Source organism: Diadema setosum, chromosome 22, assembly GCF_964275005.1.
Source record: "Diadema setosum chromosome 22, eeDiaSeto1, whole genome shotgun sequence".
NCBI lineage: Eukaryota > Metazoa > Echinodermata > Echinoidea > Diadematoida > Diadematidae > Diadema > Diadema setosum.
Genome location: NC_092706.1, coordinates 24,811,270 through 24,834,390, shown reverse-complemented (window position 1 = coordinate 24,834,390; position 23,121 = coordinate 24,811,270). Strand labels below are relative to the sequence as shown.

The 23,121-nt window shown below is 35.3% G+C and overlaps 1 protein-coding gene across 1 annotated transcript in view; it reads right to left on the bottom strand.

The window, feature by feature from the left end:
• Positions 1-6,369: 6,369 nt before the first annotated feature.
• The window catches only part of LOC140245000 (transmembrane protein 163a-like), a 37,755-nt gene continuing 21,003 nt past the window's right edge, over positions 6,370-23,121 (bottom strand). The window contains exons 8-11 of the mRNA XM_072324592.1: positions 12,478-12,574; positions 10,343-10,454; positions 9,269-9,410; positions 6,370-7,280 (exon numbers count right to left, since the gene is read on the bottom strand). Of these exons, the coding sequence (XP_072180693.1) occupies positions 7,208-7,280; positions 9,269-9,410; positions 10,343-10,454; positions 12,478-12,574 (424 nt within the window). The 3' untranslated portion in view covers positions 6,370-7,207. The remainder of the gene's footprint in view (positions 7,281-9,268; positions 9,411-10,342; positions 10,455-12,477; positions 12,575-23,121) is intronic.

Here is a 23,121-nt window from a genome sequence, read left to right as displayed (position 1 = left end):
TCTACACATGCATTTTACAAGTCATAATTTGTCATTCTTTACTTAAATAGTTCACCGTAGACCAGTTTCTACGCCTGCAGGCATTGCTTTCCATGTAGATTCCTTATTATTTCAAAAGACTTAATTCTCCTTTTTTGTCATATTCTATAATTCATTTGTTCAATAATTCATTTTCATGCTTATGTTTATTATTGTTAGACCATGGATCATAAGCAATAAAACGGCAGTTCAATAATTCATTTTCATGCTTATGTTTATTGTTAGAACATGGATCATAAACAATAAAACGGCAGTCAGAAAACATTAAAAACAGTTGAGACAATATCTAATCTTGTTTCTCCTCCCCCCCCCCCTCCCCCCCAAGTATAAGGGCGGGATGGTAGGGCTTTGGATGAGACGGGGATTTAGGTTCACTTCTTTTGAGAGGTAGAAACTACTTAGGCCCTACATAAAATAAAAAAAAAAAAAACATACGATTCTCAGAGATATTAGAAGCGAGTTGACTAAATCTAGTTTTGAAATCGCCAAGACATCCCCCCTGCCAAAAAAAAAAGGAAAAAAAAAAAAAGAAGAAAGGTCCGAATAAAAGATGGGTTCCACCTTTTATTAGGATCACCTCATCTTACTTTGTTTTTGGATATCTCAGCTATTTCAAAACTTGTTTTCATTAAATAAACTGTCAATTCCTCTAAGCATCGTATAGTTTTCAATTTCACTTTTCTGCTCTTTCAGAATCTGCCCTTCGCTGAAAATTCATGTCTGCCGACTCTGTGTTGGTTTTGTGCTGCAGGGTCACAATTACACTTTATTCTTTTATAATCATGCTTATCCAAGTCCTATCGCTCCCATGTATGTGACCATAATTATTGCCTAGATTGTTTCATTGATAACGACTTCTCGATCAGATGGGTTTATTCTGTATCTCGATTTTTTGTTTTGTTTTAGCGTTCGGTAGTAATGATATTTCATGTTTTTACTTGCATTCTCTTCATTGATGATGATGATGATGATGATGATGATGATGATCCACAGCATTTGTATGGCACCATATATCTGTCACAGGAACATTCAAAGGCGCATGATTTCTATGTTTTGTTATCATCCCACGGCCTTGCTGAAAAACAGCTTATAGCTGATAGCAAGCTTTTTTTACCGTGGTTAAATACATAAACTCAACTAAACTCAGTTAATACAGGCTTTATTGGTAATAAGGTTTATTGTCCCCGTACTTTGTATACATTATTTAAATGAGACCGTGTTACATGAGGAATTTTATAAAATAGCGACATTTTGATTAAACGTCATGATACACAGTGCACGGATCGTTTTTATCTGTGGATTTTCGTTTCATACATGAGATGAAATGTGCGGGGCATACTTCTTTTACAATCTGTTACACTGTGATTGGTGCAGTATAACAGCATATACCCACGCCGGCATTTTTCACCAGAATTATTATTAAAAAAAAATAAAAAAAAAGCGAGACGTGAACTCGGTACACAAGTGTATTAAAGGGGAAGTCGCGTTGTAAAGGTGATCGATGAAGGTGGTAAGATGGCGGCGCGGTGACTTCCGGTGGCCTCACATCCATCCAGAGAGTTTCTTTGTTTTTTTTTTGTGTGTTTTGTTTTGGTTTTTTTTGTTTTTAAAGAATATTTTATTCTTCATCAATGGGAAATATAATATACAAACAAATTCATACACAATTCTCCGGACCAATTTTATAATCCTTTACATCAATGAATACAAAACTGATGCCAAAACTTTACATCAGTTTAACATGTTTTGATACACTCTGATACATCTTTTCACAATCCATATACACAATCCATATATAAACGTCTCTTCTTTTCTATTTTTACATTACTCATTTCTCAATATCTTAACAATTTTATTCTTTCATTACATTATAAATTCTTTTAACTGAATCATTTACCCAAAAAACAATTTCTTTTCATCTTTCATTCAATCCAGCCTAAAATATCAATATCCACTGATTAAAGTTTAATGTTGAAAAAAACAAAACAACCCCCCTCGCAACCCCCCCCCCACCACTCTATACCCCCGTCCATTCTCCCTCTTACTACCCCACCCCATCCCCCCTCCCCCTTCCAAACCCCCATCACAACAAAACCTCAAAGGCAACTGAAACCTGTGTGTCCTGACTTACATTATAACACAAAATACGAGTGCGTGGAAAAGGCATTTCCTGGTGGATGTGCAGCAGACCCTACTCTATTAAATAAACGCAAAACAAATTCTCAATTCTTTTTCCAGTTTTCCCACTTTTGTAAAAGTATTGACAACGTATTACGTATAATTGCTAATCTTCCTTTTCCAACATATCCTGCTCTATAGACCTTTTAATGAAATATTCCGTTGGGGTGTCTTATTTTTCCTTCCTAAAAAAAGCAACTTCTTCACCAAAATTATAACATGGTTAACTAATTGAGCTTTTCCTTTCTGGTAGCTCTATACCAAAAAAGATCTCTTCCCTACTCAACTGTTGCAAATCGACATATTAAAAAAAAGTACTACATTTTCCCAAACTTTCCTAGCAAAATCACATGTATAAAATATATGTTTATACGTCTCTTCCTCTTTATGACAAAAAGAACATAAATCATCATTTACCAACTTAAACTGAAATAATTGATGATTTGTGTACACTATTCCATGCAATAATCTATATTGAAAATCCCTCAAAACAGAACTCAAAGTGCTACTTCTTATCCTACTAAAAATACATTTTATATCTCTATTAGAAGAGAGTTAAAGAGATCATTGATTGAGAACCGTCGACTTGGGACTTCTTGTTGCTGTTGTTGGTGGTTGAAGGCGCCTCATTCAACATTGAATATTTACGCCTTTTTTATTATATAAAGAGAAATTCACATTTTTGTTTTTTGCCAACGACGAAAAAAAACCCAAATATTTCACTGTTATATGACTAAAAGAATAATCGTGATGATAATTTGGCGCGGGGAGCAATCTGCACGCATAAAGGTTGAGATAGAGAAGAGCGACTCGTACAAGGCTCGCAAAATCTGGTCAGCCGCGCTCTTTCCAATCAATGCCACTTTTATACTATACAGCTGTACCATGTAGTAGCCCTCTATTGTCCAAAATGTGACATGATAATACGTCTGTATGTATTAGAAAAACGGGGATCGTCTCTAATTGCAGATACGTTAGAGTTAGAATGTTGTGTATAGCTACATGCATAATATTCCAGTTTGGGACGATATCAACATACGCACATACACACATTCTGATTCATATACATGTACATAATATACATAATAGGATACAGGGTGGCCCAGAAAGAACGGAACACCCAAGATCTTTAATTTCAGCAATATTGTTGCAAATAACATGTATGTCATTATTTTGCACACTGTTGAAAAAGCCATCCTTTTTCCAATAGAATGACATCAAGTTCTTTAAATTTGGTTATAGTGTTGTGATTTTATGACCATTTTTGTCAGCTGTGTGATCATTTTGCACTCTCAGAGATACCGAAATCAGCGAGAATTCGGCTTGCCATAGAACCAGTAACATTCACAATGATATTCACAATGACATTCACATTATTCACAATGATAACGGAAAATAACAATTACACCTACGCCCCACATTCCACACATTGTGAACGCTATTGGCTCTCTCTGCTTCACACATTATCAATCTCATCGAATTCGGCACTCGTGCACGGTTCATGCAAACCTAACCGGTACGAAACAGAGCAGTTCCTCAGGCCCGAAATGTTGTTCTGAAAATCAAACGAACAGAAGCAGGCAAAGAAAAAAAAAATAATGAAGTGAACTGTACAACAAAAACCCCATAATAGTTACACATGCAAACTTATTTGCTGGTTGTTGCTTTTTAAGAATAACATGCGATATTTTCTGTTATATACCTCATTAGTGAGATTCGTATCACTGATTGGTCAAAAGTATATCACGTGACAAGGTGTAGTCCCGTCTATCTTGCCTTAGGGTTTTCATGTAAGTGATAGAAAGGCAAAACCCTCGTGATAGAAAGGCAAAACCCTAGTGATAGTAAGTCAAAACCCTCTTGATAGAATTCGTAAACCCTCCGCGACTTTTGTACACAAAACAAATACAATGTACACTAGACTTCGCGCGCGATGTCCGCAACCCCTCCATCCAAAGGGCGCTCACTATAATACGCGCATCGTACAACACATGCACAATCCTCTAGCATGGCACAGCAGGCATCCGAGCTCCGTGATTTGAAATGAGTTGAATGCGGGATGCGGCTCACTTAGTTTTGCATATTCATATCCACTGTACAAAAACTGTTTTGCAGAAATAAGAAAAACTTCAAAATTTTATAACGGCTTTATTTTTCATCCGATTTTAGTTAAATTTCTACCGTTGAACTAGCAAGATTTTACTCTTTTTTTTTTTTTTTTTATCAGACTAACTTATATTTGAACTGGATTTCCCCTTTAAGGTGCTGCACGAGCCGCATGATCATATAAAAATAGGTTGCAATTTTAATAGAATACACAACCAGAACTTCATGCTGATTTCATCACAGCTCATTCTCTTCTCTCACACTGACTGAGAACTCTGTGAATACATTGTTATTTGCATCATTTTGTTCTTGAAATAAGAGATATATTTCAAGCAGGAAGACACAAGTTCGTAAAATTCATTCAAAAATATTTACAACATAATTATCATACATTGATAAATGCTCAAAATATTTCAATAGAACCTTTCCATGAACAGGTGGTATTCCAACATTACCACCACAAAGAAAAAACAAAAACATAATCTCATAAAAATGATTTTTAGAGTACAAATTAATAAGTATACATTTTGAAAATATGCTTTGAAGTCTTTCAGAAACCAATATATCCATATACAACATGACATGACAATAAAAACTCTCATGGTGGATAAGAAATTGCACATAGCTATTACATAGGTTGTCAAGCTATTAAAAACAATAACGCTAATAAAAGAAGTTCAGAAGCAAGTAGAGTAGTAACTATGAGAATGGAACAAGGAATCATTTGTCCCCACACTCAACACAAGCACTTCTGAACAAGGTTTGAAAATCAAGATTTGGAACATAAAACATATTTAGGTGAGGCCAAAGATATCAAAAAAAGTTTGGCTCAAAGACATACCATTATCTAAAGTCTGAAAATTCATGTGTACCAACATAAAATTGGTCGTCTTATTTTTCAACAGGGTATTCACACAAAATGACATACAGCTATTGCTGTTGCAGGTACCATCATTTCCACTTTTTCCTACAAAAGCATTTTGAGAATGTTAATAAAACGTTGCTGCAAAGTACAAGAGCAATAATCTAACGATGTCGACTATATGTAGCATCAAATCAGCAAACATGACACCATTTACAAGCTGTTGTTGTTGTTTTCTTTTTCCAAGAAGGCCTTTGTTTTCCTTGTCAACAAAAGTACCAGTACATGTATCATTCAATTTATAGATAGCACCAAATGGGAATCTCAATTATTTACAGCAAGGTCTGACTACATACAAAGTGAAATAGCTGACAAGTTAAACTGATGAACTATACCCTTTCAGCAAAAGGTAATGGTGGAAAATATTGACTTTGTTTGGAAAGTGAGTGAGAATGTTTTACAAAGCATGTCTATAGGTAGAGCGACAATTTTCCACGTGGTATGCAGATACTTCGTTGGAAAATAGAAGGGCCTGTCAAAAAATGATGCTCCTGATAAGATAAAAAAAATACATATATATTACTATTTTTTTTTTCATTTATGTGATGACAAATTACACACACATACCTCTACATATCTGCATGCAAGTACAATGTACTGTATTGCTCATGTATCTATCAATTATAAATACGAGTATATAGACATAAATATTTATGCACACATTTTAACATAAGGACAATCACACACCTGTATTCACATGTGTATGTGTGTGTGTTTAGAGGGAACTTCATTTTAAACTATATACAAGCAAGCAAAACGGGAAGACTTGTATCTGCCTACACCTGCATTCACTATTAAAGGCATCTCTATTTTTACTCCTGAATCAATGACATGCTACAAGGTTAGCAACAGGCTGCAAATTATTAAATTGACCGTACAGTACTGGTTGAGGTGTGGATTCAGCTTGTAATGTTTTGGGAGATATTTAGAAACCACTCTATGAAATGTTAAAGAACATACAATTCTAAGGGGAATCAAAAGTTTATTTGATGAAAATTAGTTTTGAAATGGCTGAGATATCTAAAAAAAGTCATGGCCTGTCAATTTTATTAGGGTTGCTTATTTTGGACACCTCAGCCATTTCAATAGCAATTTTCATGAAATAAATGTTGAATCATTCTTGAAATCATATGCCCTTTCATATTTCATAAGAGGCTTCTCATTATCTCACCAAAAAATGTTAGAAACCTGAAATTAGGGCTCAACCAAAACTATATGATCCCTTTAACATCATGGACAAAAGTCTCAGTGGAAGAGCTGGACAGTGATTTCTGTAAAACTTGACAAGTAGTATTAACCATGTTACTTTGGCACGCATGCAATCTAGGCTTGCATCTTTGTCACAGAAATTTTAGGGTATAGATATTCATTAACAGCTTTAGTAGTATACCTGCTAACAGGTATGCAGTACATGTTCATGCTTCAAGTTGCAAAAGTTCAGGCAGCTTGTGACCATGCAGATAACAGCACACTCAAATGGATACCAGCTGACATGGCTGTTACAAAACTGTTCTCTAGACTTTACAAAAAACACAACTGATACTGTAATCAAGGAATGTTCGCGTGCATTTTAATTTCACGAGTTTTGTAAGAGCCAAGATTCACAAAATTGAAATGCATGTAAAGTTCTTGTCTACACTATATGCATTGAATGTTAGAGGCAACTCACGAAAATTTCATGCCACGAAAAAAGGCCGTTGGCTCCAATTCGCGAAGATTTCAATCGTGCCATGTAAATGATTATCTTGTTTTACTATAGTACAATTGGCACGGGATGTGGCAGAGAATATAGTGGGTTGTCATGGCAACTACAGGTCCATCATATAGAAATTCATTGCTCCTGATGGTTTATTGATGATACCAATAGAAAAGTGGAAGACTTTTCATTGATGGGCGCATCACCATTATGGCAGGACACTTTTCTTCTTAGATCTTTTACAGCCCCTTGTCAAGATGCTCCTCTCATTTCGCTGGTCTCAGACAATCAATGAGGGCGCCCTTCATGTCTGCATATTGCAACACGTCGACAAGCAGCCTAAAAAAGAAACAGGGTGGACAAAAGGGATCCAGGCATCAGCAAGCATTTGGATGGACAGTGCAATTACGGGAAGATGGGGGGGGGGGGGGGATAGACTGTAAATTGTGAAGCGTCATTCATGAAGACCATGGAATATGTATGTGAACTGTCATTCCTGAAGACTATGGAATATGTGATTCTTCTTTTTTTTCTTTTGACCAAACCACTATGGCCCACTAACAAATGTGACCCGCGACAACGGTTTCAGGCAAAAGTCGCAATAGCAAATTTCCTCCTAGGCGGGGTACAAAGATCTTTACCATTATTTTTGTCGATTTGGGTTTTTTGCAAAAATCGAATCTTTGATATGTTTTCTACATCTACACTAAATTTCGTAGCATAAGACTACGTTTTTCCTATCGTAAATGGAATTTTCAGCACCCTATGTTGGATCGTACTCGTCACTTTCGAGCTTCTTTCGAACGCCGCGCCAATATCCCCTGTGTTGCTACGGCGCAAGGTCTCGCATGCGATTGGCTGGTGCGTCGCGCACATTTACATAATTCGGCTTTCGGAGACACCAGTTGCAGTGTTTGGGGAATGCTTTGTCCACGCGTGCATGTGATTACATGCTCCATTGTTCTTGCTATAGTGGTTTATGCGCTGTAGTGCGTGCTCTTCGTTTGGCTTTCTATCCAAACTATTCTACCGCAATGTTCGACAACGGAAGTGAAACAAATATCATATATGTAGCACGACATAATCGTGTGAAAAGAAAAAAAAACCAATAGTCTACTTGTACATGTAGTAAAAATTATGACAGCAGACTGACTCAAGGGAAGGTAGATGAGAGGAAAGGAGAGGTCACATGAAACCAGTTATATTCAAATACTACACATCAAGATCGCACGAAACTAACGAGCCGTGTTTGTTTGTTTGTTTTAATATAATGCATCACCAAACAAGGCAACATATGCACGGCTTGTAAAAGCAAAACAAACAGGAAGCATGACCTTTGCCAGCACTGTCATTTATCTGCCTTCAAAAGGGTCGGCAATGATAAAGTCAAATCGACAACAATGAAAACGCGATTTGTAAATGTGTGGATTCGCCACCCGCTCCTGTTACATGCACATGGTCATGGCGTGTGGATGCCATTGCGTAATGCGTGCACCATACACATGTACACCATACTTGCAATTATCGTATCCGCCATCTTGAAAGACGTAATGGTAAAACAAACCCGAGCGAACCGCATTGTTTTTCGGCTCCATACACTGAGCTGCTAGGAAGAGTGCCCGGGAAATTTGACTCTCTCAGTGAGCCAATCAGAAGGCGATGTGGTTGCTAGAGGCGGAGCTTAACATCGATTGGCACCATCGTACGGATGGGTGATTCTCACCTGGCATCGCCGCTCGGACATTGTCTTTGAGAAAGAGGTGAATCTTCAAAGCCTGTTTTCTCGCAATTTTGTCATGCTAACAACTTAAAAAGTACATTTTATTTCGTTTTCCATGCCCACTTATGGTGCCGAAGAATGCAAGTGTTTTATATCAATGCAAAGCTTAGGAAATGGGCAATGTGATTCAGTGAAAAAGTGAATTTTCAAAATGCCCGACTTTTGCCTGAAACCGTTGTCGCCGGTCACAAATCATTACCTACACTGTACATCCCCATCTACGAACAATTTTGACTGGATCACTGTTTTGAAATACATTATGTTTTAGACTTTAAGACTTTTGCTGTTGTTGTTGTTGTGGACATGATCAGTAGGAAATTGTGTCTTGATGGCATCATCAGCTCACTCATTTGCATATTATGTAAAACCCTGTCTAAACTGTTTTGCAAAAAGTAGCTAATTTTCAACAGTTCATAACTTCCTTCTTTGTAGTTTAATGCCATTAACATTTCAACTGTAGGTTGTCTGTGTCTTTTTTTTTTTTTAAATCAAGTTATTTCTGGTTTAGAATTGTACTTTAAGACTTCTACATCATCATAGTACATACTTGATGCCGTAGAAGCAGAGCAGGAGACCAACGATGAGGCCAATCACTTCGTCTAGATACCAGACAGATGGCTGTTCACTGATGACAATGCTACTAATCAACATGCTTAGAGTCGTGATGGCACCAGCGAGGGAGCTGTAACCTGAAGGGGGCAAATAAAAGCTGTTACCGTGCCAACCATCCACTTACTATTTTTTTCTTTGAACTTTTTGTCTGTCAACATAATATAATTTTTTAACCCATTGAGGACGAGTCCCGAGTATACTCGGGCAGGTGCCTATGGGAAATCCATGTTGTAGCAAAATCAAACCATCCTCTACGGGTTAACATACAGTATGATGCTTGTCTTGCTACTTTGCTGTGCATGTAAACTACAGCTATTCTCTTTTCTTTTTCTTTTCTTTTTTTTTTTTTTTTGCAAAGGGAAGAAATTCCAGTCAAGTCATTATACCAAGTCTTGATGTAATATCATCTTTCAGACATGATTCCATAAGTAATCGAACAGATTTGTGAATACATTATATTCATTACATGATGTACATTGTAGATGGATATCACACTCTTGATACATGATTAATTGTAAGAATGAGACATCATGCTGAGCTAACTTCACAGACACAAAATACTGAATATAATTTCGAAGTTATCATTTTAGTACTTGCACAAGTGTCTTCTTCATATCAAAGAAACAACTTTAATTTGTGTAAAATGCTTGCATTTGTTTGCCAAGTACAATGTAAATGTACCATATCTCTTATTCTGCAGTTTTGTTTGTTTGTTTGTTTGTTTTTTTCATTTGATGTGGCTGACATATAAGGAAGCAATAATATCAAATGTATTGTGAAATGAGTCAATATAGAAATATTTCTGGAGCACAATATATGTATAAATATGTATTTTTCTTATTTTGGTAAAAAGCTCTATTCATTACATGTAGATTCATGTACATTTTGCATTGATAAGAAATTAATAAACACTGCCTCTTGCTCTCAATTGTAATTACGATATTGGAATTCCTTTGGGTTTATTTGTTTGTTTGTCTGTCTGTCTGTCTGTCTGTCTCTCTGTACTTACCATCTGAAAGAATACTTTTGCTGTCTAGTTTACGAGCGATGATAAACTTTGATACAGCCAGAAGAATGCAGATTGCCATGCTGATGCCAGCCAGTAGAATAAGCCAGAAACCCTGCAGTCAGAATTTTGAAGAAATGTCAATGGAATTACATAATATTTCTTACATTGCACACTTACTCCATCACCTAGTCAGAATTTTAAGAAGACATGTCAGCAGAAGTGCACATGGTTTCTTACATAACACTTGCTCTGTCACCTTATCAAATGATCATAGAATTATTTCATGTAGCGGTCGCCAGACAGACAGCGTCAACAACACTGAGTAGAAACTGAACAGCTCTCAAACTATGTAATTGACCTTCAGACTCTTGTTCTCCGCTGCTCTCCACTCACAAAAAAAGTCTATTGCATGACTTGTAACACAGGTATGTGAAATCAAGATGTAGAACACACAGATCAGAATGCCAATTAAAACAATTGGGTCCCTCTTTATGATCACTATTGTTCAGAAGAAGAATTCTGTGCCAGGGAGAACAAGAATCATAAGAGCCTAAATTAAATCACACAATTAATTACAAAAGATGTTGATGCATTGAGCCATTCCCTTTAACAAACTCACAATTATACCACAATTAAGGACCCACTCCATTTCAAGAAAACGCGGATGATGTTAGCACCTGGCTCTACTTTCAAGAGCATCAGATAATAGTGTATATCCTGGAGTTATGGTGTGTATTACTACTAAATTTTACATCACACCAGACTATCCTTCCTATAACATAAAACACTATCGCCTGTCTGGGATCAATTCTGATAAAGGTGTTTGGCCCTTAACATGCACTCATGTAGCTTGCTATTAGAAAAAAAGAAAAAGAAAAAGAAAAAGAAAAAAAAAAGAAACATATTAAAGGCATTTTAATAGTCACTCCTGACTCAGAATAATGACAATTAAATATCCTTCGGTTGTACATCATAACAATTATACTGACTGAACAGGTGGAGTTGAGAGACATTCTAGATCAATTTCCATGAGCACCCTTCCAAGGCTGATGATGTGAACACTATACAAAAAGCCATCATATTCAGTATCATCATCTTCCTAAAACTTAAAGGTAGGGAATCCCATTTGCATGCCTTAAATGAAGAGTTGTATAAATACAGTGGTATGTTGAAGAGAGTATCATTTTAGAAACTCCCATAAAGTATTGAAAGTGGACGGTAACATTTAGTACATTTTTATTGACCGTTAGATTTTGAATTGAATTTTTTTCGGGGCTCACCGTAAATTCCAGTACAATACTAGGCTACCTTTGCAGACCCATGCACTGCATGTGTGTCCATCATGTATATTTTGTGAATAAAGTTCATCAAAACTTACAAACATTTCTATATACATTCTTGCCACACATTCTATATGTTATTACATCAGCTCTTATACTTTTAGATTTGTGTTTATAGATAAAAAATACAGAAGACTGCAACAAAAAGGCTTTAAGTGTGGCTGACACACAGAACTACTGAGTAGTTGAGTTTTGTGCATTATTCAAATTGTAGATAACTGTTGACTTCCAAATTTCTAAGCAGTGGCCTAAACAAGTCCCCTGAGGTTCATATTTAATGTTTTGCTGCATTTTGGGAGTTCTGTAAAAGGTATCCCCTACCTTTAACCTCGATTCAAGGTTCCACTGACTCTGGTATAGTAATGCCTGGGTCTTTTCTCATTATGAATACAAAAGTCATGCAGTACTGACTAATTCCAGCTGAAAGACAGGCTTCTTAATTGAACGAAACAAAAATGAACGCAATTCTCAATGACACACAACCTTGTAGCCACCAAAATTGTATGTACGTGTACAGTCTCCACTTTTGTTTTTCAGATTGTGGTTTGAAATAGATGCTCACATCAAATGCAGGGAAAGACTTGTGAATGTGGAAAGGACATCTATTATGAAAACTTGCTGGATATAATTATTGCTTGCTGCTTAAAAAAAAACATACTTTCTACAAGAAGTGACCTGGCGTGAAAAACATGCAATGATGGTCATATTTTGAACAAGACTTTCTAGATAATTCAAGTAAAAATTAAACACTTTTATTTTTGCATATTCTCCCCACCATCTTCCTGCTATACTTACATTACTTGTCTCCGTAGAAGATATAAGATCTGGGATGGATCTAGCAAAGATTGATATTGCAGCAATCACGAACAGAGCCCCAAGAAAGAGCAGCGCACTGTAAAAGGGAGAATAGATGCAGCACATAAAATGTTGCTTTTACTTTTCATCATCTGCATTGTAGAATTATTGTTATGCTGCATTCAAAAAATAAACCAAAAGGGGAAAAAAAAGCTTCACAGCAGCATGAATTGTATGAAGAAAATACAAAGGAATTGAATCAAAAAAAAAAAAATCAAAGAAAGAAATGTACACATGAAGTAATGCTTCATGGTAAAAAGAGCTACACTTCCAGTCTGTCCAGCACTCAAAATTGGAGTAAACACAATATTGCAAAATGGTGGTTTCAAGTGCAGTATTTCTAAACTTTTAAGAGTATGCACAAGTGCATGCTGACAACTTTAAAATTCTGCCTAGCCTGAAATGGAAAAGAACCAAAAAGAAAAAAAAAAAGGAAAGAAAAAATAAAGAATGAAAAATTAAAAAGAGTGAAATGCTTTCAACATGAGATATTCACCTTCAATCACAAAATAAAACATGATACTACAACATTGTGTTAATTGCAAACAAATCTCAACAATTATCTAAATATGGGTTATAATGCACACTGTGGGATTCCTAGAAGCCTTTGCTCTGACACAACTCATGCAGCGACAAATATAGTTTTATGGTGCATCTCACATGTCAGGTTAGATCCATTCAGGGAACAGTGAGTGGTTTCACTTTCATTAAAGGTTGCTGCAAGCTTTTGGTACACGTCAACAAATGGCATCATGCGCAAAAGTTCTCTTGAAGTATATATTATGCTGGTACCTCGTATATCTTATGACGTAGGGCATATCTTTTGTTTTCTTCTTTTCAGGTGCAACTTTTATTGCACTCTTGTATAAACAATAATGGGTCACTGGAGGCCTGCGTGATCTCAGAGCACGATAAATGTGTGCAAATGATGAAGCAACAACTCTTCCGGAAAGAAGAAAATAACTCAGAACAATGCAGGTACTTTCTGTCTGATGATATAATAGCAGCAAACAGGTAAAAAGTGGCACACATTTCACCACTTGATCAGAGCACACATGTACGTAAGCATTCTTTAATTGCAGACCAGCAGCAGCATATTGGTGATTACTTAAAAAAGAAAAGAAACCAAAACCCAAAGAGAAATGTGGATTGAGTAATATTAGCAACATTAGTAGAACACATCAGTGAAAGTTTGAGGAAAATCAGACAATCGATGCAAAAGTTATGAATTGTTAAAGTTTTGGTGTTGGAACCACTGGATGAGTAGACTACTAGAGGTTATGACATAAGTGTGCGTGGACAACAATATAAAGAAAATATAAAGGGAATCCCACAAAAATTCATTTTTCATGAAAATCACACATTCCATTAACTTGATACTGATATATGTTAAGGGTAGTAATTATTCCCACTGCTTTCTAAAAGCAGTTAGTCAAGTGTTCTTTCATTAAAATGCGATAAAAGTGAAAGCAAGTTGAATTTTCTTTATATTTTCTTTTGATATGATTGTTGTCCACACATGATGTGATAAACTCAAGTAGTCTCCTCATCCGGCGCTTCCAACAAGAAAACTTTAAAAATTCATAACTTTTGCATCGATTATCCGATTTTCCTCAAACTTTCACTGATGTGTTCTTTTAACGTTGCTGCTTTCACCCAATCCACATTTCTCTTTGGGTTTTGGTTTCCTCTTAGTGATAAATTTGCTAGAATTTTTGTTACTGAAATAATGACAACATACTGTCGATGGAGCAGATTTCATGCTGATTAGTAGTACTTTTTATACACATCTACAGTTATGACAGGAAATTTTTTGTCAAATGTATGTAGGGTACACCAGTGCCCCAATCATAATTAAAAATACTTGCTAACTCTTCCAACAGGAGGCATGTAGAACATTACTTCCTTTTCGTACATTTTGTAGATTGGCAACGAGGTACTGGTGATCTAAAACATGCTATAACATCAATTGGTTGTAGGAAACTCTGCGATATGGTTTTTTTTTTTTTGGGGGGGGGGAGGGTAGGGGGTAGAATGGTCACGGGACATGGCTGACAGAGCACATATCTTCTTCTTTTTTTTTTTTTTAAAGATTGATGATAACAAAAAGAGGTGCATTAATAATGGCAGGTTGAATATTCAACAGATACGAGCTTTTCGGCATTTGGTATTAAATGATGTACACAGTTGCATAGTGTACTCTTTTATCATAACCCTTACTGGCCACACCTTGCCCAGCAATGCAAATTGGAGTGCTTTCTTAATCAATGGGCAAAGCTGTCCAGAAAGTAATTGTCAATGAATAGAGATTACCTAATTCCCTTAATCCCTTTTGTGTCATTATGGCATTCCTGTTGAAATAAGGCACAATGCCACACATGAGTGGGCTTGCTGCTGGATAAACCTCTATGACTGGATGGATTACTGATGAATGCTGGGAAAAAAAAAAAAAAGGCTGGTGGCAAGATAATCTACTATGCAAGTGACTGGGCATATAAAAAGTCAAAAGTGGAATGGAACCCAAATAATACATTTGGATTGCGTGAATCAGCAAAGTTAAAAAATCCATTGAAAAGCTACACATTTTTACAGTTTCGGTGCAGCCATAATTGCTGGATGCAAAGACTATTCAGTCACGTATATGTACAATAAGTAATAAAGACAATGTAGAGATAGTTCCACAAACCTCAATTTTTAATGGAAAAGTTAATATGCATTCCCTTGACTTGTTACTGACATACATATTTGTAATATGTTATGTAACATACAGAAAAGTGCATATTTTGCACTCTATGCTATAGCTAATGTTCCCCCTACTTCCTGAAAGCAGTAGTGCCAAGTTAAGGGCTCTTTCATTATGACAGAACTATTTAAATGTTGTACTTTGAATTTTCCTCTAGTCTTTACATCATGTGCACACGTGATGTCACGAACAGTTGCACAATCTGTAGTCTTCTCATCCAGTGATGACTGTACGTACCATGGTAAAACTTTTTAAAAAGGCCTAACATTAAAGTGTATGGATTGCCTATTTCCTTCAAACTTTGCTAATGTTTTCTATCAATGTAGAACACATTCCCTAATTTCACATTATATGTATTTGGGTTTTATTTTCCTTTATAGCGGGTGAGGTGCATACTGCTGGTAATAAATTGAGTGATGCTTGCTGCTGGATAAACCTCTATGACTGGATGGATTACTGATGAATGCTGGAAAAAAAAAAAAAAGGCTGGTGGCAAGATAAGCTACTATGCAAGTGACTGGGCATATAAAAGGTCAAAAGTGGAATGGAACCTAAATAATACATTTGGATTGCGTGAATCAGCAAAGTTAAAAAATCCATTGAAAAGCTACACATTTTTACAGTTTCGGTGCAGCCATAATTGCTGGATATATGTACAATAAGTAATAAAGACAATGTAGAGATAGTTCCACAAACCTCAATTTTTCATGGAAAAGTTAATATGCATTCCCTTGACTTGTTACTGACATAATATGTACATTTGTACGTGTAACATACAGCAGAGTGCATATTATGCACTCTATGCTATAGCTAATTTTCCCCCTGCTTCCTGAAAGCATTAGTACCAAGTTAAGGGCTCTTTCATTATGATAGAACAATTTAAATTCATTTTGAATTTTCCTCTAGTCTTTACATCATGTGCACACGTGATGTCACAAACAGTTGTACAATCTGTAGTCTTCTCATCCAGTGATGAATGTACGTACCATGGTAAAACTTTTAAAAAAAGGCCTAACATTTGTATGGATTGCCTATTTTCCAATAAATTGAGTGATGCACATACTGTATATTACAACACAAAACATGGATGCTGCCTTTCCTTTTATTAATTAATGGAGAAGATCATGTTAAGATTTTTCTTCATATTCCTTTTTCTCTTTTTCAGATCCAAGTCGTTACTTTAATAATAACTTCTTTAAAAAAAAATACAAAAATAGAGCCATCAATTATGTATCATGTATATGGAATCACTGAGCTTTGGCATTTTCTGACCTGTCTGGTTCATCTTTGAGGCCAACATAAGAAAAAAAAAAAGATGGTGCTCTGTCTTACTAACATTGTGATGGAGCTAATTTTGACTTTGTCACAGCAACACCTGTACTCTGGTAATTTCAGGGCAATTAACCCGTTGAGGACAAGTCCCGAGTATACTCGGGCAGGTGTCTATGGGAAATGCATGTTGTAGCAAAATCAAACCGTCCTCAACGGGTTAAAGGGTGTGTACAGTTCTGGTTGAGGTGAGGATTTAGCTTTTAACGTTTTGCGAGATATTCAGAAACCACTCTATGAGATGTCAAAGAGCATGCAATTCTAAGGGGTATCAAAAGTTTATTTGTTGAAAATCGGTTTTGAAATGGCTGAGATATCCAAAAACAAGGTGAAACAAAGAGATCCTAATAAACTTGTGGCATGTCGCCTTTTATTATTAGTACTTTTTTAGATATCTCCGCCATTTGAAAACCAATTTTCATCAAATAAGCGTTGAATCCTTCTTAAAATTGCATGCTCTTTCATATTTTATAAGAGGCTTTTCATTATCTCACTTAGGAATGTTGAAAACATGAATCCCTACCTCAACCAGTACTGTACAGTCCCTTTAAGAAAATGCTTTACAGCATTACTATGGTAAAAGTCAGCATAATCTGATAATCCCTCTATTGTCGTTGCTAAAAAGTTTTATATCCTTTTTTTTTTTTTCACTCATTTTATAGAGTGCCACAGGGTGAGATTCAGCACATGCATACTTGTAGGCCCTAAACTTCACTTTCTACAGGGTGTTGTACATTCTTTCCAATTGTAGATTAGGAGTGATCATTTTGTATTGAGTTATAATATTTTAAAGCTTAAAGTCTCCTCTTTCAGAATTAATCCATGTCTGGCAACCTTTTGTTGGCTTTGTGATACAGGATCACGTGTGCAGTGTGTGAGACCATATACCAGCATTTAGAACATACCAGAGTCAAATGGCCATTTTTACAATCAGTGGTGTAAAACACGGTTTTGGCACTAATTGGTGTATAACTTTCTTATACACAGACAGATATGCATTATTTTTTCTCATAAACTTACCACCCACAGTGTCTACCTTGGGTACCTTAATGAACTTTCCTCTCTTTTTCTTTCAGATGTGGCATGCATTTACATGCTTGAAATCCAACACTTTTGGTGTATGCACTCTGACATGGTTTTTTTGTCAGACCTAGCATATTAAATTGTTTATTCCTTTTCATTATTTTTGTTGTTGTGGTGATAGACAGGTATGCAAACTTAAGAACTATTATGTTTACCAGGTTCTGCTTTGTCTTCTTTAAAGACTGAAATTGTCCAAACTTTATGTTTCGGAGGTGACATTTTCCGTTAACAGTTAACCCCTCTTTTGAGTTAGCTCTTGCTCACAGTTATAAAATTCAACTTTGCTAATTTCCATCAAAACAGAATAGTAATCAGTCTGACTTAACTTCGATCCAAAGATTATTTGATTCAAATAGCTTATCATTTTTTGGTGAGTGTTTATAAATTTATGCAACTTTTCCGTTAACTTTTCTGTCACCTCCGAGACAACAAATTTATGTATTTGATTTTTTTATTCTTGACATCAGTTATACATAACATTTACAAAAATGTAACATATCCCCTCACATTATCTCAGAAGGAAGGTAGTAGAAATATAGCCTGTTGTTTTCATTTCGGAGCAATTTACAATTTTCCGTTAACACTTGTCACCTCCGAAACAATCGTCACCTCCGAAACAACAAGCGTATTATATTTGATAATTTCTCGAAGACAAAGCAATTTTGTTTGATTCTGTCCAATTGACAGGAATCTCTTTTGGATGAAAATAGTAATATGGCAACAGGAAGTGAGAATTTTCTAGAGATTAATAAAAGATCTGATAAAAACTAAGAATTACTGTTTCGGAGGTGACAAAACACTGCTAACAAGAGTTTTTGCTCATTTCTATTGAAGAGAAACCATATCATGTACACCAATGGTTTCATTTATTTTAGTAACATAAGTCTCAAAGTGGAGAAATCAACTAACACACTCTCACTCTTATTTTTATTACTATACTGTACGTTTTAGTGCAAATTTACATTTTTTCACTTTTTTAACAAAGAGAATGCACAAAATACACCCATCTGTTGTATATATAATATTGTAATCAAGATCAATTCTCCTGCTTTAGTTAAGTAAACATATAGATGCTTTCATCTTAGAAACTTGATTTCCAATTTAAGCAATTTAGTTGTGAAGATTTACTAATCACAGCTTTCCATGTAGATTGCTTTTTCTTGTGTTTCGGAGGTGACATTGTTTGTTAACACCATATTGTTATGTGATAGTGAAAGGCAAGACTTCAGTTCCTTTTCACTATTTATTAACATTTTCAAATACATTTAATATCTACAAAATCATCACAGTAGAAGTGACTTTTGTATACCTAGCTCACCAGAATTCCCTTGATACCAAAGTGATACATATGGCAGTTCATGCATGCCCTAGTCCACAATCTTAAAAAAATCATAAAATAATCAAACTCCACAAAAAGGCCACATGCCTATAGCTGGTGCACAACTTGTTCTTGAATTCTTAGTTGTTGTTTTTCCATGTACAATGTGGTAATCATAAACAAAATTATGTGACTTTTTTTTTTTAAATATGACAATAATTATTACATTTTCCAAGTTGAACCAACTGTTTATGATATTGTATTTTTAAATATTATTGAAGTTATCTGACAACTAAAGTGAACAGAGGAACAAGTCCCCAGGACTGGAAAGGGAAAGATCCAAAAACAAGATTTGTAGTTCTATCTCAATATAATTTTGATGACGTGTTTACCTTGTTTCGTTATTATGTTTTATCTTAGAATTTGGCTTTAAGTACTGAAATTTCAAGGAAAAGAAAATGGTTTCTTAAAGGACAAGTCCACCTTCATATACAATGTGGATTGAGTGAATGCAACAACATTAGTAGAACACATCATTGAAAGTTTGGGAAATTGGACAATCCATTCAAAAGTTATGGTCTTTTTTAAATATCGATGCAATCACTGCTGGATGAGACAACTACGACAATGTATGATGTCACATGCATACAACGATAAAAAGAAAATATAAGTGAATTTCACAAAACTTTACTTTTTGAAAAAGTGCACATTTCTTCAACTTGCTACTGATGTATGTTAGGGCAATATTATTCACCCTGCCTTCCAAAAGAGAGAAGTCAAGTGTTCTTTTGTTATGCAAGAAAAGTGAAAATATGTTGAATTTTCTTGATACTTTCTCTATATCCTTGTACACGTGTGACATCACAAGCTATAGAAGTCTTCTCATTCAGCTTTGACTGAGCAGAAACTTCAAAAATTCATAACTCTGGAACGGATTGCCTTATTTTCCTCAAACTCTCACTGATGTGTTTTACTAATATTGCTGTATTTACTCAACTCTCGTGTCTATTGAGGTGAACTTGTCCTTTTTCAGTCCCTTATAGGGTTATTTGAGACCAGTTTGTGTCCGGGACCTTCAGTGAAGTTGATGGGTAAAATTACTGAACTAAAAAAAAAAATTCCCCATAAGTTCACACAAACGCATTATGCTGCTCTCTTCAGCTGGGAAACACAAACTGTTGTCTTAACCAAACTGTAAAAATTTGCTAAAGATTAGTATGAATTACAATCTAAAACAAAATATGAGCTGGTATCCACTATCATGAAAGAGAATAACTAAACAAAATAACAAGTAAGAACTGAAAGAAAGAGCTTATATTTGAAAATTAAAGCCATGAGGAAAGACATGAATGTTCACAATTGTATTAGCTAACACCTGAGAAGTTGGGTTGTCTCTGTGTTGTGTCACCTCCAAAACAATAAAATGATTTTTTCTTATCTTATACTTTTTACTCTCAAAAGTGACTAATATATATGATTTGCTGTTAATTTTCAAGCAATTCAGAAAGATACATAAAATATATTTTAGTAATGTCAACAGTTTAAATGAATCTGGTATATAGAAAATTTATCTCAGATGAACCAAACACCTTTCACCAGTATCATAACATTTGTATGGTGGCTATCAAGAATGATGAAGAATTCATGAACATCCTTGAATTAATCTATTTATAATACTATGTGCAAACAAAAACATAATACAAGTCAAATAAGAATTTTTGCTTTTGGCATTCATAACCTATGTCCCCACCAAAAAATTACAATGGTACCCTCCGCAACGATAACTTTAAAGATAGTGAATCAATCTAAAATACAATTTCAGGGATTGAAACTATAACTCATTGCCCACACCTTTAATACAGAAAACCCCATTCAATTTGCTTCAGAGGTCAAAGACAAATGAGGATTTTTGTAGAGCATGTCAGGAATCCCTTCCCTCCAAGTTCTGTATATTGTGTTTACACATTAATATCAAGTTCCAAGAGCATCCAAGTGCTAAACTTGGAAGAATCAGACTCTTGACATCCTTTATAACAATCCACATTTCTTTGAGACCATTTAACCAAATTGACTGGGGCTTTCTGCAAAATAGAGCTAAGATGTTATAATTTAAGACCCCAAAGTAGATTTTAGCTGATTTAATCATATTGGGTGCTATCAATGCAAAAGTCTAATTGTATTTTTTATTTTATTTTATTTTATTTTATTTTTTTTTTTGGGGGGGGGGGGGACATACTATATGAATACTTGAACACAATGTTAACATTGAATGTCACCTCCGAAACAAAGTTATTCTTCCCTGGTGTTGTGGAATAAAATGTTCTGAGAGCAAAGAAACATTACTAAAATGATCTTACACACTCATTTCAATTTAAGGTAGAAAATGGAATGCCATGTTTCTTCAGGTTACAATATCTAGCTTTAAATATGTCCGTCATATTCTTACTGTAAGTGAATATTTCAACACAATGATAACATTGAATGTCACCTCCAAAACGAAGTGATTCTTCCCTGGTGTTGTGGAATAAAATGTTCTGAGAGCAAAGAAACATTTACTAAAATGATCTCACACCCTCATCTCAATTTAAGGTAGAAAATGGAATGCCATGTTTCTTCAGATTACAATATTTTAGCTTACAACCTTCGTCCAAATGGAAGGCAAACTACCGGTGCCCATGCTAATTAATGAAGTGTAAAAAAACACTTGTTCTGTGTGGTTTATCTGCTTGAAACAGGAGTTAATTTCTTGTTCTCGAGTTATAATTATCAAAAACATTGATAAAAAGAAGAAGTTTTGCGTTATTGTCACTTATTCTCAAAAAAACTCAGTGTTAATATTAATGTCACCTCCGAAACATTCTATTATGTTAACTGTCACCTCCGAAACATCCATGTGTGAAAAATCCAAGATTTAAAGAAATGATTGGAATTTCATTTAACCTACATAGGAAGGTAGCCCTTCTTAAAGACTTGTTATAGTATGGAGTTTGACCTGGCTTGCCCTCCAATAAATAGTTAAAATCTTAAAAATTGCATGTCAATTGGTATTTTTACCAAAAATTTGTAAATCTCATGTATTTTTTTTTAAATTCACTTTATATTCAACCCCCAAATAGTTTTGATTCACAAGCTATATATTGTTGTTAACCATATAAACTTTGCATGGTGAAGTTTGACTACAGAGTTTTGTCATTATGGTGCAATTCCTGAAAACAAAATTTTGCTTAAATTTACTTCAGGTGCCAGGGTTTTCCTTAAATTACATCAATAACTCTTCAGCTTTAAGGTCTGAAATGTTATTTTTTCAAAAATTTGAATACTTTCCAACAGGAATCAAACAGAATAATGAAAAAATATTTTGTTTGAAATTTTGACCCTCTGAGTACAAAAGTTACACCACTGATCGTAAAAAAGGCCAAATGCATTTTTACGGTGAGCTCTCTACCGGCAGTGTGTCGGTATGCTGTCAGTACTGAGACAATAAATAACAAAGCCTCAGTGTATTGTGGCTTTACAAATGTAGCAAGGCCTACATGATATTTGAACATCAATTCTATTCATATTGCCCTCTCAATTACATATGTCTGGTGTGTGCTATGAATTACTATTGCATACCAGATCCATCCATCATCATCAAACGTACAACGTGCCTGGTATGCCCCTCCACAAAATTACACATTTGTATAGGTTTACTGGTAGTGATATCCGTGAGTGATTTAAGACAGAGCTTGCTGTTGATGTATCACGTTACAAAACTAAAGTTGATGACTTGCAAAAATTTACGATCCTGCACCTTTGCAAGGTTAAAGACGCATTTTGAGAGACTGTACTTGATCACCTTTGTTTCAGAGCAGTAAACATGCACTTCTTTTTTTTTTAAAATTCTAACTCTTGCCCCACAAAAGCTTGATAGGTGTTGATTGCCCGAAGGATATGTATGTGGCCTTCAGAATGCTATTAGGAGAAGAAAGAAATTCATGCGCATGGTTTCACGTAAAGTCTGACAGGCAGCATACTTTTGGTAAGTTATCACGTGACTACCCACAAAAACATAAGAAAAAAAAAATGCAGTGTCATCCAAGGGTGTGTATACATGTACTTCACATTGACA